Consider the following 26,881-nt stretch of genomic DNA (forward strand, 5'->3'; position numbering starts at 1 on the left):
TCGTGGTCAGGCTCGGCTGCCTGGCCGGTGGGGGTTTGCTGCGTGGTGTGTGCCGTTTCGGCTTGGGCAGGTCGGAGTCACATCTCTCCTATGTCTCTGCCTTGTGTGTTGGAGCCAGCCGCGGGTTTGTGTGAGCGGCGGCCCATGGTGGTAGTCCCTGGATCTGGGCGTGTGTTGTTCGAGGAGGCTTCCGCTGAGGAAAGCCTCCAGGCCTTGGATTGGCGTTGCGCGGTAGGCCGCAGTTTTGTGCCTTTGCCGGAGCTGCTTTGGTGCCTGGAAAAAAGGCATCAATCGGTGCAGTGTGTGACACCGATCGTTGTTATGTGCCTGTCGGGGCTCGATGGCGCTTAGGTTGGGGGATATACAGCAGATTGTTCCCGATTTTGCGGGAGCAAGGTTAGATGGCGTTCGTACAGGATGGCTGCCAGGCTCCGCCCCCTTGACTGCATTATTTTAAAGGTCTACTAATAAGACCTGTTCTTTTAAGAGGAAGAGCTATATGAAGGGAATTCTAGCAAGCACCCATTCATGGCTGGTATACATTTATCTATTAACAGAGTAGTGACATTATTAAAAAAAATAATGGGAAACTTCCAGGGTCCTTTCCCCGTGCAGATTTATCTCTAAAAGTTGAGCTGTCAGGGGTATTGAAAAGTTGTACCAGAGGGAGGAACTTCAACATTTAGAACAGAACAAATCAAGGCTGGACTGGGACAAATCTGTGTTTTTATCCAACCAATCTGAAATGTTATTGATAAATGCGTTCTAGAATGCAAAGTCATAAAAATATATTTATCTGGATTTCAGCCAGAGCAACTCAGGACATACCTTCCCACATTTGAAGTGGCCAGATAGATAAAGAACAATGACTTTAGCGTCATATGTCACTGAAAATATAAATTAGAATAAAATGTAAGTATCTTGATGGCATTGTATTATTTCTAAATTGCAGTTTAAATAGGAGCCTTGTTCCCACACCACCGTAAATATTATCACAGCGCTTACTTTGGTGAATAAAGGAGTTGAGGTAACAAACTCATCTTCAATCCACTTTTGTGTTCCTGGTTACTTCAAGGCTCCATGTGCCTCATGCACATTTATGAGCAGTTTGGCATTAGAGAAATTCTGTTACAACATATATTTACTTGGCATGGCACTGCTGGGGTTATGTAATCTGCATGGATTGCCCAATATTGCTCAGCAAAGCATTAAAATACATTAATTGTACAAATATTTAAAAAATAAGAATTAAAAAAAAAAAGCATAACCAATAACCATTTTGGGTGTGCTAAAATCTGGGAAGTGACTGTTCCTCTATAACCCCATAAGGACACATGACATGTGTCCCCTTTATTCCAGAAGTTTGGTCCTTAAGGGGTTAAAGACATGCTACTATGAGTTTTAATGCTGTGAAGTTCTGTTATACACTCACACACAGCAACAATAGACATTGGAAAATGATGGATAAGAGCAGGGACTGACCTTCCTAGAGCGGGGGTACTTGGGAGGTATGGATACAAGCCGGTAAAGCGCATATCATATAAACAAACAGTAACTGAATTGTGCACTCTCAGATGCAAAAATCAGTGTTTTTTTTTTTCTTTTCCAGATTTAATTTTGTTGCACGTGATGCAACACACAAAACTGTTAATTTAGACCATTCATTATCTAGTAATTCCCTGGGGTGCAGAAAATGACAGTATGGGGCGGGGGACTATTCTTTTTTTTTAATTCTTTATCTCCTCCCCCTCACACTGCTTCACTGACGTGGCTGCATAGAGAGAATTGAATCCATTTCCTCCTCAGCCATCGCATCCTTCTTACACAGCTGGCTGGGAGAGATGTTGCTGTACATCCCCGTGCTGCTGTTAGGCCTCTCGCAGCCCCTGCTGGGCTTCCTTGTTGATTGGAAGAAGGTGGAAAGACTCGCTAAGGGCAGAGTTGAGGTGAGGGATGATTAGTTGGGACATGCTAATCTTTGAAGTGGGAAATGTAACAGGATTAACCTGCATGTCTCTGTGAGCCGTTTAGATTACATTTAGGACTTTTTACTTTGTCTTTTGCATTAGCTGCTCATTAGGGAAATGCACATTTGTGTTTGTTTTTTGGGGATGGAGAGGTATAGACATCAGTATCTCTTTAACCCCTTAAGGACACATGACATGTGTGACATGTCATGATTCCCTTTTATTCCAGAAGTTTGGTCCTTAAGGGGTTAAACTACACAGTTCATCGGAGTGTATAAACATTTCCTTGCCTGATATAGAAGAGCAATGGTGTGCTGGTACCCATAAACAAAGCTCTAAGAACATTTACTGCACATTTAATAGATCCTGCCACAATACTTTCAATAGATGCATAGGCTTTTTGGTAACAGATGGATAGACATCAATGTGATGGTAGAGGGGCTGATAATTTTCTTCTTTTGTTTTCATAGTCCTGTGGAGGATGACAGCTCAACAGGTTGCCAGAGGTAAGAGAAAAGTATCCAAACTATCATCACCCAATCAAATGCAGCAGGTGGGCCAGTGCCAACACTGATCCATGTGTGTTACTGTTTGTAATTACCCAAACTGTATTAGTATGTTCCAGGTGTACAAACTCCACCCTGGTTTCCTGGACCCACATAATTTTGTTGCACGTGAGAAGTTTTTCCATGTATTCTGTATGATTTATATCCTGGGAAAGGAAATTAATGGTTAGATAACATTCTCTTTTGTAGCATTTGCACTATTACCTTTTCATGTATGTCTCATCAGCATGAAGAAGTGAGAAAAAAAATAAAATCAGGAAAACCGTATGGATCTGACAACTCTAGTAAGTTTGTGCATTCTGGAGAGTGTCAGTGTTTAGATAGCTTTGTGCATACAGTCACTGCATTTATTTGATTTGTGAATCTGTGTACACAAAGAAACAGCTGTTAGGTCTTAGAGCTCTGTACATCAGAGACATGCAAGGATTGAAAACCTGTACACAAGATGGAAACATATGTTAAGTTTGGAAAGCTCTGTTCTTCGTATATGGCAATGCCTGCAAAGTTTGAAGAGGGTTTGAATTATTATGTAAATATTAAATTCATTATTACTGATGGCTAAAGTGTAACCCGACAGAGCAATATGGCCTATTTAAAATGTTTTCCTACAATTACCCGTTGCACGGTTATGTACATAAATATTAAATAAGTACAATATTTTATGAATCCTTCTCTGATGAAACAAAAAGCCTTTAGTATTGAACAGGGTCTTCAAGTAATGCTTCCAACTAATAGAAACAATGAGGGAAAACAGTGGGTAATTCGATAGCAGACACCATGATTAACAGGCCACTAGACTAGTACAAAAAAATGCATCAGTTTGTCCAAATCAAATTCCTTCTAATAAATACCCCCAACAAATCAATTAATCCAGGAATCACCTGTGGAGTTAGTTTCACTGAACAACGAGATTCATGCAGGTGTAGGTTGAAAGCAAATTGAGGCAGGCAAACCGGCCCAAACTAAATTTTGCACAAGTCTTCTGTCTTCTAGATTTGATAAGTCCCAGAATGCTAAAGGGGATAGTTCCATGAAACTGCCCAAGTTAGACAAATGATTACAGATGCACAAGTATGAAGGAATAGATAACAGAGATTTAAAGGGACACTATAGTCACCAGAACATCTACAGCTTAATGTAGTTGTTCTGATGTATAGTCTGTCCCTGCAGGCTTATTAATGTAAACACTGTGCTTTCCAGTTAATAGCAAATTTGCAGATAAAAATTTAATTTCTATACAAATTTTTAGTACGTACCTCTGTCGTACATGCAAGAGTCAGGAAACTCCTACATAAATATAAAAATTAAAATTAGTCTAATGTCATTTTTTCACCACAATGGATGAACCTATTATGTATTTTACCTAAATGCCATTTTGAATCAACAGCTGTTTGACTTTTCACTGGCCCTGTGTATTATTGGGCATCTATAGAATTCCACGATCTACAGCACGATGTATGCAGTAGATACGATATATATAGTTTACATGACTGAAACAAACAGTGTTAAAATGCAGGAACATTGACAAGCAGGTGCACAGAGATTTCTTACTTGAGCAACATTTAAGAGTTCCACTACTGTTTTTTTTTTTTTTTTCCATGTTAAGAGGTTAGTCTATGTAAATAAATTACCACATATTTTTTTTTAATTTTTTTTTTTATTCTTTATTTTTGTTTGTGCATTTGAAAACAGATTACACGAATTCTTGCAGTGCCACAACAGCGACTGCAGGCAGATTTTGAACATCAAGGTGCCATGGCATGCAGTTAAAACAGCACAAATTTCTTTTGTTGTTATTGTTCATGATAAAGTAACCCGTTATATAAGACAAGTACGTTAATGCATAGAGAGATGACAGTGCTAGACAAAGAATTACAGACACTCTAATGCCCTGCCAAGACATCATCAACATGAACTATTGCAAAATACGTGTTTGAACTAAAAGCTGGCCCATCAATCAAGTTATAGGGCAATTATAGCGTAATCGCTTCAGGTTACATGCTCTATGCACTCCTACAGAGACTAACGTAGTGCAGGTTACAGATACGCAGACAGGCGAGTTATTATATCTAATGCAATGAGACGATGGGATCAGCAAGCTTATAACAGTAAATATAAATTTTAGCTTAAATAAGTAAGTGTGGGCTTTCAAGATTATTACACGGTTGAACTTCAATATTACCACTGCAGAACGGGTAGGCGGGTGGCCACCGGGGCTGGGCGCATTCCTGTATTATAAGGTATGAACATTAGGCATAGTAATATAATAACATGGCTACAGTGAATGTTAGAGCGCCTTTTGAGTGGCAAGAGGTAAATAGGGAGCTACTGTCTCTTAGGTAGCTGATGTAGCGTAGCTTCTCTCATTTATTCAGTGTCCTGTGGTGTTGTGAGAGTCTCTATGCTGGCATATGTGACTCCTTCCCCTCGGACACTGATCTATCGCCATGGCTGTTCAGCTTCACAGGTGCTCGTCTGTGCGTGGTAGGTCTCCCCTTGTCAGGCTTGATGGTCCTGGGGGTGCAGCTCTTGTAGTTGTGTAGGTCCGTTTGGCTGGTACTTGCTGCAGCACATTTTCATTTCGCGCCTTCTGCACTCTGCCCCACCTAGGGAAAACCATTGCGTGCTGGGGGTCTCTCACTCACCCAGACCGCGGTGATTATTCTGCGGTTGTCTTTTACTTGAAGCCCTCCGGCTGGGCAGATGATGTAACCGCGGTTCAAAGGGGCTACGTGGTGCAGGAGCAGATGCTGTTGAGCTATCAGCCGCCGCCATTTTGTGAGACAATTCGGGTGTTCCATGCGCCTCAGCCCCCGCCCGTCTCAGGCACTCCTCAGTGGGGACCGGGATGACCCCCCCGGTCCAAAGGGGGGGGAAACAGGGCCGGCAAGCAATTCTTGCTGTCAGTCTGTGGCAGCAGGAGAGGGAGACGCAGCAGCGGCCGTCCACCACGCTCCCCTCCCGGGTAGGCCGCAGCCCTCGAAGCTCCGTGCCCCCTTCAGATGACCAGAACTCCCGATCTCGGGGTCTGCCGCCGCTCCCACAGCCATGGGTGTCTTGGAGACTCGATTTGTGTGCGAAATTCCCTAGTGAGTAGCTTAAAAGGCCCGGTTTCTCCGGAGCCTCTCCTGCATGCGACCGGTTAGCATGGCGGTCCGGCCCCGCCCCCATTACCACATATTTTTAATGCATTATACAGATAATTTAAAAAAATTGCCTCTTGGTGCACAGATTTTTGGGTTTGCCTGCAGCAAAGTGAGTGGGGGGTAATTAAGGTTATAAGTGTCACATTCCGGTCTATAGGGCCATCAATCGTCTGTCCGGTAGAGATTTATTGCATGAGTATTTTATCCCCAAAGAGTAGTTCCACTTCCAGTCATCACATAGGATGATTTAAACTTCTCAATAGAGCAGTTCAGAGACAGTGGCTGTATCCTTTATGCATAGTAAAACACAGCCCAGCTAGCAAGCTATCAGGAAAGTAGTCCTAATAGCATAGTTTATGAATTTGGCCAGGATTTCAGCTGTACTGAGCATGGCCATATGTCTGAAATCCGAGGCATATTTGTTAAATGCAGGACTGGAGGCCCAGATTAAAAAATAAATAAATAAAAAATATTCTGACTTGCTTGCAATGCTAGCAACCAGACGGTAAAGAGTTAAATAATCCATACCATTGTCCCTCCCTCAAATAATAGGATGCCACCCTCCAGGTGACTGGAGGACCCCAACTGCCTAGCCAACCCCTACCTATCCTTTTCTCAGCCTAATAATAGTGAGTGGGGGCTAATTAATCTAAAACCTGTAATTAAATATATAAAAATTATACTTGCTTTGGGTTTTCTGTCTCAAAATAGTCCAAGCCAAAATCCAGAATAACAAACACCAATTATAAGAAAAGACCTGATCATAAAAAAAACAAAAAAAAACAACATACATATTGATATATGACAACTGTGTGTATGTATGTGTGTACATAATACATATATATTCACACACACGTGTGTGTGTGTGTGCTGGTACATATATTTTGTTTACATATGTGAGTATTTGGGTAAAAGATAATGTTAGAAGTAGTGGTTTGTGTAAAGGGAGGGTTTAACATTTGAAAGGGTTTTACATCAGAGTTAGATTACTTAGGCTGTTTAAGAGAATTAAAAGCTTGAGAGGGGTTATAGTTGAGGTATCAGGGGTATTTCGCATGACTGTGTTTAGAGTTGGTTTAAATTTATTTAGTTACAGGGGGTAAAATATTGGGTTACATGTTTTGTAAAAGGAGTTCAACCTAGAATTAAGTTAAAGGTTTTTTTTTCTGGGTTAGGCATTGCATGCTTAAATTAACACAAAAACGTTAGGAATACAATCTCCTCTCCCCAGTTATATAGGCTTCCCCGTGTCATCAAAATATTAAAAGTCTTTACATCTCCTCCTCCTGCGACATCATGGAGTAGGCTTGACCTTCTCCGGTGTAGTCCAGTTCAGTGTGCTCCTTCTAGAGGAGCATTAAGGACCTGATGCATAGGTCACATTCAAGCTACCCCATAGGATAGCATTGAATCAATACTTTCCTATGCGGCTTCTGTGTCGAGTGACTGAGTTTTACTTGGTCAGTGCAGCGGAAGAGCTTCCGGTGGATGTCACTTTAACAGTCACTGGCGGTGTGTTTAACTCTTCAAGATAAACATTGCAGTTTCTGCAATTCAGATGGGTTCACCAATAAGGTATGTTTCCAATGAAGCAGCCCTAATGTTTATCTTTATTACAAACAGCAAATCACACTGTGATGTGCTGTCATTTCGGCAGTGTGTAGATTAAAATAGGGTTATTTACTGAAGTGCAAATTCAACATGATTTTACAATTTAAGGCCAGAGTAGCTGAACTAAAAGCATAGGTAACTTAGAAACTCTTTCCAATTTGGCTATTTTGGCCCTAAATTGAACATTTACTTATTATCCCTGTATATGTGGATGAAGGTCAACTTTAAGGCACATTCTATAGAACTATGTTACTAAACAGCTACAGTTAATATTGGTTCCGTGGATGCTTGTTTTCAATATTTCTCTTGGTGAGCTGCCAGTTTCCAGACTAGCTAAGCATCATGATAACTGTCATCCACAAACATCTACTGTGCCAATATTAGCCATCACATGTCCAATGTTTTATAATATTGCAAAGTATTGCCAATTGATGTTCTGATATTTGTAATCTCTAATAAGAACATGCTTTGCTCTTTTACAGGTGAAGGCCTTTGTTTCAGAGGATCTCCCTCTTTAGTATCCTTCAAAATTGTGTTGTGCTGTTGTGATAGGGCTTACATGGCCTTGAGTTTAACTCACAAGCATTATAATAGAAGACGTTGTGCAGGGTTACAGACGTCTTGACAATAGGTTTCTTATTCTGTGGGAACATTGGAGCAGGTTCCCCCAGGTAACATATTAAAAAAAATAATTATGGTGTTTGACACTATCTGGTTAAGTAGGATGTTTTCTGTGCTTCCACATAAAAATGGCAGGGAACCTGGTTTTGAAATTCCATATATCGGGGGTGGACAAACATTAAAACCCCAGCTGTTGTAGAATTACAACCTCTATAATGTCTGCTGGCAAACCCTTGTGGAGTTACAGAGGGGCTATCTTGTGCCCAGCCAAAAAAAACAAGAGTGCAATCTTAGAGTGTCATAAATTTGGTGTCAACGGCAAAAGACATGCAGGTTATTCACTAAATTGTCAGAAATTATAATCTCATTCTAAATTTAAAGGGACACAAATCTCCAAATCCGCCTGGTTTAACAGTTTGGCTATCTTAGCCTTAAATTTACTCTGAATTCCCAACAATTCTCTTTTTTGTGAATAAACGTGTAAATGTTAACCACTGTCCAGTTGATACATTTCTGTGTCCAGCATTTGAAACATCAAAGTTAAAAACAAAACAAAAACAAATGTGATGGTTGCTGTATCTCGTAAACTGCCACATGTTGGTCATATAACTGATTGGGCTCTATGGGCTCGCATTCAGTCTTCACCAAATAATTAGCAAATTCCCAACAGCATTGAAGTAAGGGAAATTACTAGAATCGTTAAAATAAGGTTAATAAAGACAACCTTGTCATGTTTAAAATGATTTAGAGAGACAAACAGCAGACTAATACACGTTATGTTAAAAGTTGATAGGACATATGGTGTATTTACTTTACCCGATTCCTAGCCTTCATTTTGAATATATGGTATCAACCATATTCCTTTGGTAAATACTTATGGTGAAAATTGTAGTTTTATAGCATTAGTCCTACCTGGCCATGTATAATAAATTGTAATTCTTCTGCTAAAAAAGCCAAAATTTAAATTTTCCATTTCTGTCTTGGCTTAAAACGTAAAATTCCCTTCTCATTTTGTTAAATTAACATTTTACTTAGGCTTCAATACACAAGAAACAATATTAGAGAATCCTGGACAAGTGTAAAAGTGTCAGAACAAAGGGCGGCCAACATACAAAGAGATCAGGGACAGAACCCAATCCCAAATTGCAGGGTAAGGAAAACGTCATCTGCTTACAGAGGAAAAAATATTGCACAATCAGAGAGAAAGATATGTAGAAAGAGAAGGGGGGAGGGGAGCAGAGCCTAGAATCTAGGCCAGATATGCAGAGGGTGGTCCACCCCGGTGACCATGTCACAAAAGGCCTACACCAGGAGGAGGTTCAGGGGGAGGCCCTGAAAGGTTTTAATGTATTAAAATAAAGCAGATATTTATTAATTTTTAATAGGTGGTTGTATACAGTCTTTGCTATCATTTTGAAGGAGAGTGTAGTGATTACATTGTACAGAGCCGTTTGCCTCATATCTACCATTTGCTCCTTTACTCTTGTTCTTCTCATAGCCACAACCTAGAAATGAAGCATATCCCTGGAGCAGACCCTGAACTTGTAATACTTAGTGCTAAATATGAAGAATTGGAGGTAAGAGATTGCTAATGGGGAAAAAACAACATTTTAGTTTCAATAAAAATACAATGACTGAAGCCAGGTCATCATTGGTACATTTCAAATCTCCAAATTGGTGGTCTAACTAATGGATGCAAGACTCCTGCACTGTATTCAGGAAGAGGGTGGAGTAAGGAGGGCTCTGGGTACACATTGGGGCATAAATGAACTAAGAAGAAAATGGGTGCAGCGGGCTTGTTCTGCAAATATACTGTACATAAGACAACTGAGCAAAGACAACTCAAATGTAAACATGAACACTCAAAGTGCTTCTGTGACAAGAATTTAGCAAAGAAACTGCTATTAACTTATTACTTAAAAATTCATTTATAATTTTTGATGTCTCTCAATGAAGCAAATGCCTCAAGAAAACAAACAAACATACCTCCAAACATATAAACATAAAACAATGGTGCGACCTGCTTGATTCCGATCTACCGTATATACTCGAGTATAAGCCGACCCGAATATAAGCCGAGGCCCCTAATTTTACCCCAAAAAACTGGGAAAACTTATTGACTCGAGTATAAGACTAGGGTGGGAAATGCAGCAGCTACTGGTAAATTTCTAAATAAAATTAGATCCTAAAAAAAATTATATTGAATATTTATTTACAGTGTGTATATAATGAATGCAGTGTGTGCGTATGAGTGCAGTGCGTGTATGAGTGCAGTGCGAGTGCAGTGTGTGTGTGTGTGTGTATGAGTGCAGTGTGTGTGCGTATATATTAATTGAATATTTATTTCCAGTGTGTGTATATAATGAGTGCAGTGTGTGTGAGTGCAGTGTGTGTGAGTGCAGTGTGTGTGAGTGCAGTGTGTGTGAGTGCAGTGTGTGTGAGTGCAGTGTGTGTGTGTGTGTGAGTGCAGTGTGTGTGTGTGAGTGCAGTGTGTGTGTGTGAGTGCAGTGTGTGTGTGTGAGTGCAGTGTGTGTGTGTGAGTGCAGTGTGTGTGAGTGCAGTGTGTGTATATGAATGAAGTGTGAGTGAGTGCAGTGTGTGTATGAATGCAGTGTGTGTATGAATGCAGTGTGTGTATGAATGCAGTGTGTGTATATAAATGAAGTGTGAGTGTGTGTGATGCAGTGTGTGTTTGTGTATGTGTTGGTGGGGGTGGGCATTTAATATATTATTAATTATTATTATTTTTTTTATATATTATTATTATTATTTTTTAATTATTAATTTTTTTTTAAATTATATTTTTTTTTCGTCCCCCCTCCCTGCTTGATACATAGCAGGGAGGGGGGTCTCCTTCCCTGGTGGTCCAGTGTCATTGGCAGTTCAGTGGGGGGGAGAGGGGTGCTGGCAGAGCTGTACTTACCTTTCCTGCAGCTCCTGTCAGCTCTCTCCTCCTCCGCGCGGTCTGTGCAGCTCCCTCTGTCAGCTCCCAGTGTAAGTCTCGCGAGAGCCGCTCGCGAGACTTACACTGGGAGCTGACCGAGGTGCTGAACGGACGGCGCGGAGGAGGAGAGAGCTGACAGGAGCTGCAGGAAAGGTAAGTACAACTCTGCCAGCACCCCTCTCCCCCCAGTCTGTATTATGGCAATGTAAATTGCCATAATACAGACTATGACTCGAGTATAAGCCGAGTTGGGGTTTTTCAGCACAAAAAATGTGCTGAAAAACTCTGCTTATACTCGAGTATATACGGTAATTCCAATTCATGAAAAAACTGGGCACACTCATACTTTATGGAGCGGTTTTCGATTTGGCTCCAGACCTTAAAAGCATCTAGCCTCTTTAAGGGCTACGTCACCTCTCTCCCTCCAAACAAGCCTTCACTTAAAAAGAACGCAAAGAGTCACAACAATGACTCTTGTATGCATGTACTTTATTAAAACTGAACTTTGCAATGTATATTGGCATAAAATAAGTGCTCCCTGTTTTCTGGGTAGTTTTCACTCATGGCAAATGAGATGTGAATAGACAGGGGAAAACACATTTTTTATAGAGCAGCTTAAATACAAATTTATAAATTGTGAAAATTTCCATTTGTACTGATAATTTCCACAGTTCCACATTTTATTTTTCATTAGGTTACATTATGGCATATTTACAGGCTGTAATGGCAGTCTGAAGTGCTTAAAGGATCACTATAGTGTCAGGAAAACAAACTCGGTTTCCTGACACTATATCATCCGTGGGACCCCCCCCCACCCTCAGGGCTGAAAGGGTTAAAACCCCTTTAGCTACTTACTTTAATCGGGAGCCTGGCGCTGGTGACCTTTCCTCCCCCGCCGGCATCAGCTCCCGAGTGTACCAGAATGCGCATGCGCGGCAAGAGCCGTGCGCATTCTAACAGTCCATAGTAAAGCATTTCTCAATGCTTTCCTATGGACGTTCTGCACCCTGCATGCGAATTTCAGCCACTAGAGAAAGACAGCCACTAGAGGTTGGATTAACCCGGCTATGTAAACATAGCAGTTCCTCGGAAACGGGCATCCAGAGCACTCCATTGAGCTGAAGTGGTCTGGGAGACTATAGTGTCCCTTTAAGTATTCACAGCAGACATTCTTGAAGTTTTTTTTTTTTGTTTGTTTATCCTCAATTTGATGTCCTGTACACTTTATCTACAAATTAAATACATTCCCTACATTTGCTAGTCATTTGGCTACCATAATGTATAAGTAATATTATCTCATCACCACAAGCTCACCAATAACATGACAAATGATAATTGACATTAAAGTGTAAATCTAGTCACCTATCTAATTTCCTAGAACACATACATTAAAATGTCACATTTTTTATTTAACTTTAGGCATATTTCTTAGCATGCATCCACCTGCATCTTCCAAATCAGCTGCCTACATCATGTCGTTCTATAATTTAAAAACCTGTTTTAGAACTTGAGCAAACCCGTAGGGAGCAAGAGAGTAGATGGATTTATTGCTGAGTGCTCCCTGGCAGGTAGTTTAATAATATATTACAATAACCTAAACTGCTGAATATTTTTAAACTAAAAAGTTAATGCTCTATTATTGTAAAATTGTCCTAGGTCCTCCTCAAAGCAAAACTTAAAATGTCTTGTGATGATGCTCACCAGATGCATTTTAGTTTAAACTGGTAGTGGTAAACGTTTGTACCAGGTGTGGCTTCTGACAAGTAAATACACTGTTTGTGAAATTAATTATACTTCCCCTTGAGGTTGGGATTAATTATGCTGTTGTGAATAGCCAGCATCGTGTGAATAAAGTAAACACACCTGTGTGCAATGTACATATGCAATGTAGTGCTAACCTGAGAATAGCATTCTCTCCAGGGTGCTTAAAAGAGAATTGAACATAATCTACCTTCTTTCAGCAGGCTGAGATGTAATCCTGTAATTTTAAAACCACAGGCAGAGTTTATCTTGAATCATCACATTCAGTAATAGCTATTTATCTCCTTAGCACCAACTCTCATTAAATCTCCGCAACGCAATCATCTTACAGATTCCTGGATGAAAATTTCCAGAAATTCAATAATCTCTAAAACTAATATAGAACCAGTTTTGTTTTTGTTACAAGAGGGGCAAAGGTTTAAAAATAATTTCAGGAAGTATTACTTTACTGAGAGGGTAGTGGACGTATGGAATAGTCTTCCAGCTAAAGTGGTAGAGTGAAGGAATTTAAGCACGCGTGGGATAGGCGTAAGGCTATCCTAACTATAAGATAAGGCCAGGGACTAATTAAAGTATTTAGAAAATTTGGGCAGACTAGATGGGCCGCTTGGTTCTCATCTGCCGTCACATTCTATGTTTCTTATCGGCCGTCACATTCTGTGTAACAATATAAAAGGCAACCCCAACATTAGCATTTATATTAACCCCTTAACGACGAGTGACGGACGAGGTCCGTCACACGGGGGAATGCGTTAATGACGAGTGACGGACCTCGTCCGTCACGCGTTAAAATTAACGCCGCGATCGCGCAGTGCCGGCGATCGCGGGGTTAATGCTGTTGCTGGGTCCCTCCGAGTCAGGGGCAGACCGGCAGCAGCAAATCCGGATATCCCAGCCCATGTGATCGCTGTGATAGCCAGTCACAGCGGTCACAATGCTGCTGGGATATCTGATCCGCCTCCCTCCACCTCGTGTGGGTTTGTGAAGTGGAGAGAGACGGATCGGTGCTACATTGTGTCCCTGATTTATTGCAGAGTTATACTTAAGTATAAAATTCACCTTTGTGGAGTTAAAAAAAAAAATTAACCCTTTCCCTGCTGCTTGATCACTGCTAGCAGTGATCAATATACAGGTCACAGTACTCTACTGTGATCTATTTTTTTTTTTTTTACTTTCAAGGGTTAATTTTTAGGTTTTTTGTAACCCTAAGGGGTTAAATTTTATTATTTGATTTTATTAATTTGTGATTTAGTTATTTTGGTGGGTGGAATTTAGTGGGAATTGGGGTATAAAAAAAAAAAAAAATAAATTTTTTTTTTTTTTGTTAGAGTTTTGTTAGCTGTGTTAGCTGTATTAACAATGTTTAGAAAGTATAGCGCGGAGGAGGCTTATGCCCTGTTAGCGGCAGACTCAGAGGCGACTGACACTGCCTCAGAGAGTGAAGCAGGGAGTGACGCAGGGGATGCAGGGGACATGGACTATGTGCCAGATACTGCAGGACCATCAGGAGAAATCGACGATTCCCCTAATGCTGACCATGGCGCAGATGACTGGGTACCCCCTAATAATTTTTCCCCAGACATCCCAGTGTTTACAGGCAATCCTGGCATACAGGCGGACCTGTCTGCCTATAGTGCGCTGGATGTTATGCAGCTGTTCTTGGGGGATGAGATTTTTGGGGAGATAGTCACCCAGACTAATCTCTATGCGGAGCAATATCTGGCACGCAATCCAGACTCTCTTATCTCTAGGAAAGAGAGATGGTACCCAACCAGTGTGCCAGAATTTAAACAATTCTGGGCACTGACCATGTTAATGGGGCTAATTAAAAAGCCCACAATTAGGATGTATTGGGCTAAACATCCTATTTGCAATACTCCTATTTTTGCCGAGACAATGACAAGGGAAAGATATGAAGACATACTAAGATTTATGCACTTTAGTGATAACAACAAGTGCCCCCCAAAAGGTGATCCGCAGTATGATCTTCTTTACAAACTACGCCCTTTAATTGCCCACTTTAACCGTAAATTTGCCGCTATATATACCCCCAATAAAAACATTTCCATTGACGAGTCCCTAATGAAGTTTAAGGGAAGACTGGGGTTTAGACAATATATCCCATCCAAAAGATCCCGATATGGGATCAAATTTTATAAACTATGTGAAAGTGGCAGTGGCTACGTATACACCTTCCGTGTATACGAAGGAAGGGATAGCCACCTTGATCCCCCAGGTTGCCCAGATACAGTAGGGACAAGTGGAAAAATTGTCTGGGACTTAATAATGCCACTACTTAATAAAGGTTATCATCTATACATCGATAACTTTTATAATAGCATCCCACTGTTACAAATGTTGTATTGCTTCGAGACCGTGGCCTGTGGCACTATTCGGAAGAGTCGCACAGGTTTCCCAAAGGCTCTAGCGAACAAAAAAATGAAAAGGGGGGAAACAGCAGCTCTCTGCCAGAATGAACTGCTGGCACTCAAGTACAGGGATAAAAAGGATGTTTTCATCTTAACCACCATCCATGGTGAAAACACTCGGAGGGTCGCAGTTCGTGGCAGAGACGAATATAAACGGGTGCCAGTCTGCATAAGGCAATATAATCGGCATATGGGGGGCGTTGACCTGTCCGATCAACTGATGCAGCCATATTTGATCATGAGAAAGACCAGGGCATGGTATAAAAAAGTGGGCATATACCTTTTGCAGATGGCAATCCACAATGCCTTTGTTATTTTTAAAAAGGCAAATGCTGGGCTGAAAAGCACTTTTCTTTCTTTCCAGTTTGAGCTAATTTCTAAGCTGCTAGAATGCCACACAAGGAGACCATCAGTGGAGCCTAGCAGAAGAATGGAGGCAGGTCACTTCTGCTTTAAGATTCCACCAACCCCTAAAAAACAAAACCCCCAGAAAAGGTGCAGGGTGTGTTACAAGAGGGGCGTAAGAGTTGAGACCAGCTATTACTGCCCTGATTGCCCCTCTCAGCCCGGCCTATGTATTGGCCATTGTTTTAACATTTTTCACACCCAGGCCGAATAAGTAGACCAGTTTTGGGGTGTGATTTTTGGTTACCGAATCTTGGCTTTGTCTACCGTTTATCCTGTCTTCTCTGATCCTTGACCTCGGCTTGTCCTATCGTTGTTCCGTTTCTCTTTACTCCTTTGACCTCGGCTTGTACCTTGACAATTCTCTGCTTGTATAGCCCGGCCATTCTAAGGACCGGTATTACAAGTTTCTCTCTCTGTGTTCTCTCTCTTTGTGGTCTGTCTGTGTTTTGGTTTCGGAATCCATGACAGCTTTGCCCGGGACGCAGATAACTGTGTACTACCCCCGGATAAGTTTACCCCAACTATTCTGTATATGGGGGTATCATTGCACTAAGATGACATAGCTGAGCAACATATTAGGTGTTATACTGCCGTAGCACACATAAGGATAGCAAAATATACAGTAACATCTCCAAGTGTGTGTCAAAAAGGCAGAAAAAATGCTAATTGCAACTAGACTTGGTACAAACTAACAAAAAAATGATCCTACACTAAGGTTTAGAATATACCTTTTGAAATACCCTGGGGTGTCTACTTTAAGAAATGGTAGGCCTTTGTGGGGTAGTTTGAATTTAATACCTGCTAAGATGCTTGGAAATTGCACATAGGCCCAGCGTCAAAATTCAAAGTTCGGTAAAAACTGATATGGCTTGGTCTCCTATATGGCACTGTAGCTTCACAAAATAGTCCCAAAGACATACAATAGGGGTGTCATTTTACTCAGAAGACTTAGCTGAACATAATTTGGGGGGTATGAACTTAGTGGCACATGTGAAATATACAAAATGCCCAGCACAAATGCAATCCATATGTAAAAAACGCACAAAATAATTTTATACCACATACTTTGGCATCTATTGGTGAAAAAATGGGGGCATGTTAAGGCACAATATGCACCTTATGAGATACCCTGGAGTGTCTACTTTAAGAAATGGTAGGCCTTTGTGGGGTAGTTTGAATTTAAAACATGCTAAGATGCTTGGAAATTGCACATAGGCCCAGCGTCAAAATTCAAAGTTCGGTAAAAACTGATATGGCTTGGTCTCCTATATGGCACTGTAGCTTCACAAAATAGTCCCAAAGACATACAATAGGGGTGTCATTTTACTCAGAAGACTTAGCTGAACATAATTTGGGGGGTATGAACTTAGTGGCACATGTGAAATATACAAAATGCCCAGCACAAATGCAATCCATATGTAAAAAACGCACAAAATAATTTTATACCACATACTTTGGCATCTATTGGTGAAAAAATGGGGTCATGTTAAGGCACAATATGCACCTTATGAGATACCCTGGAGTGTCTACTTTTACAAATGGTAGGCCTTTGTGGGTTTTTTTTGAACAGTCAAACTGTTATAATACCCCAAATGGAAGCATAGGCTCATTAAATCCGTCTCTCAAAATTCTACTGTGAGTACTGAAAAGGACAGGTCTCCTATATGGCACTGTAGCTTCACGAACTAGTGCCAAAGACATACAATGGGGGTGTCATTTTACTCAGAAGACTTAGCTGAACATAATTTGGGGGGTTTGAACTTAGTGGCACATGTGAAATATACAAAATGCCCAGCACAAATGCAATCCATATGTAAAAAACGCACAAAATTATTTTTTACCACATACTTTGGCATCTATTGGTGAAAAAATGGGGGCATGTTAAGGCACAATATGCACCTTATGAGATACCCTGGAGTGTCTACTTTTACAAATGGTAGGCCTTTGTGGTTTTTTTTTGAACAGTCAAACTGTTATAATACCCCAAATGGAAGCATAGGCTCATTAAATCCGTCTCTCAAAATTCTACTGTGAGTACTGAAAAGGACAGGTCTCCTATATGGCACTGTAGCTTCACGAACTAGTGCCAAAGACATACAATGGGGGTGTCATTTTACTCAGAAGACTTAGCTGAACATAATTTGGGGGGTTTGAACTTAGTGGCACATGTGAAATATACAAAATGCCCAGCACAAATGCAATCCATATGTAAAAAACGCACAAAATTATTTTTTACCACATACTTTGGCATCTATTGGTGAAAAAATGGGGGCATGTTAAGGCACAATATGCACCTTATGAGATACCCTGGAGTGTCTACTTTTACAAATGGTAGGCCTTTGTGGGGTTTTTTTTTTTTTTTTTTAAATTCTTTATTTTAGGTGTGCACAGAATTAACAGATCGCAGATATTCGCCACAACAGCGATATTCAGTAAGATAGGTAAACATAGTACAAGTCATGGCATACTTTATACAGGCACATTTTTATAGTTTTTATAGTAGAACAATAGTTTAGGTTGACGCTTAGTTTTCAATATGTTAACATAATGCACATGCCATGTAGAAATAGGTAGAGGAGGGACAAAGGAGGAAAAAACATGGCTCGTGCAGAGAACGCAGATACAAGAGCATTCTAACAATCGATTTATGAGTGTTAAATCTCGCTTGCTTGCCTATGCAGTAAGAAAATGGGAATGCGTACATTTCTTATAATTTTAACTAGCTTAGACAACTATATTGTTAAAGTAAAAGCAAACAAATCAAAACAAGGGAGATCACCCGATGGACAACAGCTGTAGACTAGACACCCCTTGACATATAAGGCTGCAAACTTTCACAGCAAATTAAACAATGCTTATGGTCGACCAAGATCACAGTAGCTGTGTCTACAGGTTAAGCTATGCTTCAGTAGATGTGCTGGGCTAAGTACAGGGTGTTTGTCAGGCGTCACATGTGAGTGCCTAACCGTCTATGGCATGAGATATGCTGGGTGTACATGTGGTGGTGTAGCATTGCTCACAGGTGCATATACAATAAGTGTGGTGTTTCACTAGGGTAATAAACATGTATGAGTTGTTAAACTGATTATGACAGCGTTCATATAGATATGCATACAGGTTTGTTCGTGGCGTTAGTAAGTGCACATTTTTGGGGTATAAACAAATTCGATATAACAGGCTGAACAATGGTTAACAGTTACTACACTGTAGTCTAGCATGTAAGTGAGTTAAAATGAAGATACTATGTACTATCACCATATAGTATAAGCTTTAACCTACAAGTCTGGGTAAAAACAGTCATTGCCGAGTAGTTAATGTTACATGCTTATAATACAGGAAACTGGACTGATGAATCATTCTTAGGAAACGGCAGACCTGAGAGTGTTAATAGAATAGGTTAGATTAGGAAGCACTATGTACTATAGGAATAGATCAATCAGCATGAAGGCGAGCTTAACTGGTGAGATAAGTGTGTAGCAATAAGCAGGCTAATCGTGCTCGTCTGGTCCAGAGTCAGTGCTATATACTGATTATTGTATTAAGCTACATAGGTCGATTAGAATATTGGCTTGCCTAGTTTGCTGAGTTTTGGGACACCTGCTAAACTGCCTCTCCGTAAAGGAAAGTAAACCTGCCGAAAACGTGCAGTTAGTGTGGGGTAAGCAACAATAATCAAGCAGGTCAGGCTAGTCCAGCTTTGGCATAGCAGGTTAAAAAGGTAACATTAGGCTAAGAACATGTTAAGACATATTGTCTTGAGACTGCCGGAGTAGTTTGGGTAAGGCAGGACATTAGGGAGCAATAATTCAGGTTATGTGAGATAAGGTTAAAGCTTGAAGACAGTGTTAAACTCCACCCGATGCTTTTTATATGCTCTAGCAGGTAGCCCCTTCTCTCACCTGTTAGGGGCACTCCACCTTCTCGCCTTGCAATGGAGGCGCTGAAGCCTCTTCTGTATGCATAAACAGCTGTACATCACAAACATAGCATAATTACAGTGTTTGATCGTATGGTACAAATTATTCTTGTGTGGAATGCTTTGGTCTGGGTAGGAGTTAGTGTGTGTGCTGGCTTCTGCCCCCAGGTGTGAGTTGGGTGGGAGCCTGGTTATTATGGCTCCGGGTTGTGCGGTGTGCGGTTTGCTTAAGCGTGTTTGCAGTTTGCAGTTATCAGCGGAGCACACAGGTGTCCCTGCTAAGAATAGGGGGGTCGGCTCCAGTGGCGCCCACCTGGGCTTTGGCTGGGGGTCGCCAGTGTTGTTGCGTGAAGGTGAGCGGTAAGTCAGTGGGTGTGTGGGGGGCTTTAAGTTGGATGGGGGGCTTAAGAATGCTGACGTACCGGTAAGTGTCGTTATCAGGGTGTGTTCCACACTTCGTGGGGGTAATGCTCAATGCGAGTTCGGTCAGTGTGGGCTTGCGTACATTCATATACATTATTAGACATTAAACATGAAACTTTCCAACATGTGAGAACTAGTTAGCACTGGAACCTTGTGGGTGTCCCCAACTGAGGTGAATGTCCCGTGTCAATAGTCACTGGGTTTTAGTCCCCTGGGTCTGCTGTGGATGGGCAAGGACCTCTTCGAGGTTCGAAAGGGGCGATGTTGTCCACATCCCACTGCTGCCTCCGAGAGTCGCCTTTCCCCGGTTCCGTCTGTGCGGTGATGCCCTGCTGGGTCAGGAGCAGTTGGCCCTCCGCTGGGGAGTGTAGCGTGTGGGTATTCCCCTCCACCGTGACCTGGAGGGAGCGTGGGGTGCTCCAGCGGTACGGTATCCTTCTCTTTCTCAGCACGCTGGTGATCGGGCGCATAGTTTGCCTCCATAGCATGGTAGGCCTTGAGAGGTCATTGTAAAATGACAGGGTGTGCTGCTCAAAGGGCAGGGAGGGTGAGTCCCTGACTGCTGCCATTATCGCCATTTTGTCCAAGTGTGTGACCAGTTGTAAGATGACATCGCTGTTCGGTTGTTGGTGCAGTCCGCCCTGCCTGTGGATTCTGTACACATTATCTATCGGTATGTGTCTGGCCTGCCTGTGCGGGAGTATGTGCTGGATCAGACGTCTCATGTATTGTGGCAGCTCCGGCTTTGCCACTGAGGCAGGGATTCCTTTAATTTTAATATTCTTGCTGCGGTTGCGGTCTTCGTGGTCCGCCATTTTTTGCGTGTAAGTGGCTTGCGACTCTGTGAGCCTCTTCTGCTCTGCAGCAAGCGTGGTTTGCTCGGCTTTTAGGTGAGTATTTGTTTCCTCTACAGCTTTGAGTCGCCCTGAGAGTGAGAGCATATCTTCCCTCAGTATTGCCAGGTCCGCTTGGAACATCTTGCGGATGTCACGGAGGAGCGATTTGATGTCCCCTTTTGTGGCTGGGATGTTGTTCTCTTCATCTGAAGATTCCATATGCAGGCCGCCAGTTTGGGGGATCTCATCCAGCGTGTCCAGAGAAGCTTCTTCCTCGGACGACGAGATCTCTGCATGTTGGGCCGCCATTTTGGGTGCCGGGCGCGGGAGATTACTCTGCAAGTATTCCCCGATATTTCGGGTTCCCGAGGCCAGGGCTGCTTTAGACTTCTTGGCCCTCTTTCCCATGGTGGTATTGGGGTGCTGGGCGATGTTCCGGGGATTTTTCACCCGGTTAGCTGTGGTCTTTTAGGCTTAGTAGCACGGAGCTGCAGCTCTGCACGTCCGCTCAGGTTGCTGGCTTGGCTCCGCCCCCTTTGTGGGTTTTTTTTGAACAGTCAAACTGTTATAATACCCCAAATGGAAGCATAGGCTCATTAAATCCGTCTCTCAAAATTCTACTGTGAGTACAGAAAAAGACAGGTCTCCTTTATGGCACTGTAGCTTCACGAACTAGTGCCAAAGACATACAATGGGGGTGTCATTTTACTCAGAAGACTTAGCTGAACATAATTTGGGGGGTTTGAACTTAGTGGCACATGTGAAATATACAAAATGCCCAGCACAAATGCAATCCATATGTAAAAAGTGCACAAAATTATTTTATACCACATACTTTGGCAACTATTGGTGAAAAAATGGGGTCATGTTAAGGCACAATATGCACCTTATGAGATACCCTGGAGTGTCTACTTTTACAAATGGTAGGCCTTTGTGGGTTTTTTTTGAACAGTCAAACTGTTATAATACCCCAAATGGAAGCATAGGCTCATTAAATCCGTCTCTCAAAATTCTACTGTGAGTACTGAAAAGGACAGGTCTCCTATATGGCACTGTAGCTTCACGAACTAGTGCCAAAGACATACAATGGGGGTGTCATTTTACTCAGAAGACTTAGCTGAACATAATTTGGGGGGTTTGAACTTAGTGGCACATGTGAAATATACAAAATGCCCAGCACAAATGCAATCCATATGTAAAAAATGCACAAAATTATTTTTTACCACATACTTTGGCATGTATTGGTAAAAAAATGGGGGCATGTTAAGGCACAATATGCACCTTATGAGATACCCTGGAGTGTCTACTTTTACAAATGGTAGGCCTTTGGGGTTTTTTTTCGAACAGACAGACTGTTATAATACCCCAAATGGAAGCATAGGCTCATTAAATCCGTCTCTCAAAATTCTACTGTGAATACTGAAAAGGACAGGTCTCCTATATGGCACTGTAGCTTCACGAAATAGTGCCAAAGACATACAATGGGGGTACCGTTGTACTCAGCAGAAGTAACTGAACACGTAATAAAACTTTGTACAGGAATAGCACACACCAACTTTACAAAATACACATGAGAATTTCTTTGTTATAAGTTTGTGTGCGAAAACCCCCCAAAAACACAATTTTACTCCAATATTTAGCAGAGGTTGGCGGTAAAATGGCTACGTAGAAAGTGTCAAAACAACCTTAGGTAAATAGCCTGTGGTGTCTACTTTATATAAATATATACTTTTGTGTGGCAATTTTGTTTTCTTTTATGGCTATTAGGCTTACAAGACAAACATACCAAATTCTAAAATCGCTCCACATAAAAAGTGTATTTTACTCCTTGTGCTTTGTGACCTGTAACTACCAAAAAAAACTGAAAATCCCAGACACATTATATATTCTGTAATTCAGAACAACTAAATGAATTTATTTTTAATTACTTTCCTTAACCTGCACTAATTATGTACACATTATTATTGCAAAAACTGTAAAAAAAACACACAAAAATTCATTTTTTTGCATATTTCTGTATTTTTTTAATAATAAATAAGCATTTATATATATATGTGTTACATCAAATTAAAGCCCTTTCTGTCCTTTAAAAAACGGTATATAATATGTGTCGGTGCAATGAATAAGTAAAAAGCAAATTGCAGTTGAACGCAAATAGCAAAAAATGCAAAAAATGCCGTTGTCATTAAGTGAAAGACAAGCTTCTGAAGCTCTGTCCTTAAGGGGTTAAAGGGACACTATAGTCACCTGAACAACTTCAGCTTAATGAGGTTGTTCAGGTGAGAACTATAGCTCACTGCAGCCTCTCTCATGTAAACACTGTATTTTCTATGAAAATACAGTGTTTACATTGAAAGCTAGGAACACCTCCAGTTGCAGTCACTCAGAGTGAACCAGAGGCACTTCGGAGTTGATGGAGGCATAATATGCCTCCATCCAATCAGATCTGCTGTCAGCAGAGCACAGGGCAGCACTGTGCACAGCATCCTGTGATTCAGTATATCCTCCCTCTGCATGCAGACACTGAACTTTCCTCATAGGGATTCATTGATTCAATTCATCTCTATGAGGAGATGCTGATTGACCAGGGCTGTGTTTGAATTGTGCTGGCTCTGCCCCTGATCTGCCTCTTTGTCAGTCTCAGCCAGTCCTATGGGGAAGCACTGTGATTGGATCAGGCTACCACATGTCAGCAGACTGCTTGTTTTCCTGAGTCTAACAGCATGCAGATTTACAGCTTCAGGCTTGAATACAATAAGAATTTTACTATATTTATGGAGACATGAGGGGCCCAGGGAGGCTAGATGGTGGTGTTAACTCTATAGGGTCAAGAATACATGTTTGTGTTCCTGACCCTATAGTGATCCTTTAATGAGCAGGGTCCTCTTCTACCTATTGTTCCTGTGTTGTTGTGTAATGTGTAATTGTCTCATTTATTTTAAATCCCCCACCCCCACGTTCATAATATTGTAAAGCACTGCGGAATTAGTTAACGATATATAAATACTAATAACAACAAGAAGAACAAGTGCATGACCAGTGTTGGAAGATATTGAGTTGGAAAATATAACTGCCTCTTCCAAGATGGCCTGCTTTGTATAAAATAGATATTAAGTTTTCTATTCCCCCCCCCCTTTGTATAGTTTTAAGCTGATTAATTACTGTGTCTTGATTAGTTTCGAGAAGAGATAAAAAGATATGTCACATTTTAACAGACTTGTGATACCTTGCTCCAAGATATAGACAAGCAAGCTTATGTTCTTGATTTGTTTAGAACACAAAACATTGCTAATAAGATCGAGAGTCCCCAATAAGTCATATATCCTTAGAGCTCCGTTAAAGCTTAGGGCTATTCCTAACTTTAGCATTTGTTTTGTTTACAAATAAGGATTGGATTGAGTCTGGTAAATCTTTTAAAAACACAGTTTTAGAATAGCCCAAGCTGAGGTCCAAGGATTTAGAAGAGGTGGAAAATGGCACAGGACCACTTACCTTTACATTTTGCTTCCCATTACAGCGCTATCCACTAAGTGCCATGAAGAGGAAGGAAATTAACCAACTAATGAAGAATCTGGGGTTCTACAAGAAAGAAAGCCCGGGTGCTCCTGTCCCTCCAGAGTTTCAGTTGGCACCAGCAAGGAAACCGTCTGATTCCAAAGATGATTTATAGCCCTACTCTCTCTGCAACAACTTCTGTTTTCAAAAAATAAAATAAAACCTAAACTGCAAACTCCTCCCAAAAAGAAGAGATTACCAGTTGCTGGAAAAGAATTGAACTCAAGTAATTAATTGAGCAGTAAACATTAGCAGGTACAATCATGTTGCTCTAGCCCTATGCACAAGGACCAATGCACAGACTAAATAGTGTATCAATCAGTGTCAAGCAATCGACATTGAAGTTATGTGTGTGAGCACTAGGAGAATAAGGAAAACTAAAGCACTGTGCATCAATGACACACCTGACCCCTGGGGGAGCCCTACATCAATTTAAAATTTAGGGATGAAATAGCTAAACTGTAAAAATTCACTGATTCTTTCAGTTTGGCCTTTAATTTGAAATTCCCTTTAAATCACACTTTAGGAAGAGTTAAAAGAGTTATTAACTTAAAGGATCACTATAGTGTCAGGAAAACAAACCCGTTTTCCTGACACTATGTCATCCTTGAGGACCCCCACCCTCAGGGTCCCCCTCCGGCTGGGCTGAAGGGGTTAAAACCCCTTCAGAAACTTACCTTAATCCAGCTCCGGGCTCCCTCGGCGCTGGTAACCTCACGTGCCGCGCGCACATTCAAAGTGTCCATAGGAAAGCATTTCTCAATGCTTTCCTATGGACGTTCTGCACACTGCATGCTAATTTAATATAAATAATAATATGCAATATGTCTCCAGCGTCGCAGATGCGCCTCTAGTGGCTGTCCGGAAGACAGCCACTAGAGGCTGGCTTAACCCCAAATGTAAACATTGAAACTCTGAAAATGTAAACTCTGAAACTGCTATGTTTACATCTGAAGGGTTAAAACCTGAGGGACCTGGCACCCAGACCACTTCATTGAGCTGAAGTGGTCTGGGTGATTATAGTGTCCCTTTAATTGTGAATTGTCAGAAATTCATAAATTGCATACTTCAGTACAAAACTGTTAAACTAAAAAGGTAGTTGCTTTGTGAAACCAATTTGGCCTGCAATTTTAAATTGTTTTTGAATCCTCATTAATTTATACTCCTATAAATAAATATTGTTTGATAACTTATTTACACACGTTGCCCAAATTGTGGCCTGACTCAGCATAGTTTTAACATTTCCAATTCATTCATGAATTGTGTTAAATTAGGATTTCATGTTACCGGCTTTAACTTTCACAAGGTTGCCTTGGCCCACACATGTTAAAAAAATGTGTCCACCTAAACTCTACAGCCAGGCCTCAGCTATCGCTGGAAATCTACTTAGACAATGCTGAGATATCCAGTTGTCTTTGAATTTGCTCATACTATTGAAAAAGTCTTGGACAAATAAGAAAAATTCTCAGCAAAATTGTTTTGATAATTAACATACTGCATTGTAAATTTGGTGATTGTTGCAACACCTAATGGCTATGTTACAAATACGGTGTCTCAGTGGAACCAGAACTGGAGCAGAATGGATAGACCATTAAAGGCTTCCTCTGTGTGGGATCACCACCTGCTGGCACTAGTTCGTCATTGCATAGTGTGTTTGTACGGGCTACTAATTTTATCCATAGCTTTTAAAAGTAATAAGAAGGTACTCATTAAGGGATTGCTATACATATATTAATTCTACACATCACATCCATAAAATGATCTTTATCTAGCCTGCTCTATCTTCCAGGACACAAATGAAGGTCTCAGCTGAAAAGTTTCCTAGTTGAGAACTGATGCAAACAAGTCTTGGAGCAAGGGAAGGTTAGGTTAGATCATTTCGTAAATACAAATGGATTACATACATGATGATAAAGTAATAAAATTATAGTTCAAAAAAGTGTGTCGTTTGTCTTTAAAAGATTAAATGTTCAGTGGTCAATCCTTTCTGAAAATTAGATATGGTAGAATGTTGTTTCTTACTCATAGTCATTTAGATTGGTAGACACCATCAGATGGCTACGTGCTGGTGGCAGTTGATGGACCACTGGAGTAAAACTGGATATTCTTGGAATCCTTGTCAAACGAATTGGAATGAAAGGCCTGTGGATTAAGCTAACTTCTGGAATATATATTTGGAAGAGACTAAAGGCTTTAATCAATCTTATCCATCGTCTAGAATTAAATTGTTGCAATCACACAGGCCAAATGAATGTGCTAATAAGAGTTCCCCAACCCAGTCCTCATGGCCCACCCACAATCATGGATTTATGCATTTCCCTATTTTATGCCAATGGAGATACTGACAAAACCTGGACTGTTGGTGGGCCATGAGGACTGGGTTGGGTAACACTGTGCTAAACAATAGGTCTTTATGCTCTGTTACTGATGCCATTATAACAAGCCCTATTCTTCTATTTTATTAAATCAATAATTTAGGGAAGGACTAATTTAAAAAAAGATTTTAGTGAACAGGCATGAAGTTTTATCACTGATAATATGGATTTGGAATTAGCATAAATAATAAAAAATAGGGATATAATGGGGACTAAAGGTTTGCAACAATAAGCTAAATAGTTCCCATACCTCATTTGAAAATATTAAAACTATAGTGATACATACATAATTTATACTGTGATATTTAGCTATTATGCTATTA

At 40.9% G+C, this 26,881-nt stretch overlaps 1 protein-coding gene across 1 annotated transcript; it reads left to right on the plus strand.

Moving 5' to 3' along the window:
• Positions 1-1,766: 1,766 nt before the first annotated feature.
• Positions 1,767-26,122, plus strand: LOC134611165 (selenoprotein M-like). Its single transcript, XM_063454779.1, has 5 exons — positions 1,767-1,946; positions 2,438-2,473; positions 7,773-7,807; positions 9,410-9,488; positions 24,146-26,122. The coding sequence occupies exons 1-5, from the start codon at positions 1,842-1,844 to the stop codon at positions 24,296-24,298; spliced, it is 408 nt and encodes a 135-aa protein (XP_063310849.1). The 5' UTR covers positions 1,767-1,841; the 3' UTR covers positions 24,299-26,122.
• Positions 26,123-26,881: the final 759 nt, after the last annotated feature.

This window comes from Pelobates fuscus, chromosome 5, assembly GCF_036172605.1.
Source record: "Pelobates fuscus isolate aPelFus1 chromosome 5, aPelFus1.pri, whole genome shotgun sequence".
Lineage (NCBI taxonomy): Eukaryota > Metazoa > Chordata > Amphibia > Anura > Pelobatidae > Pelobates > Pelobates fuscus.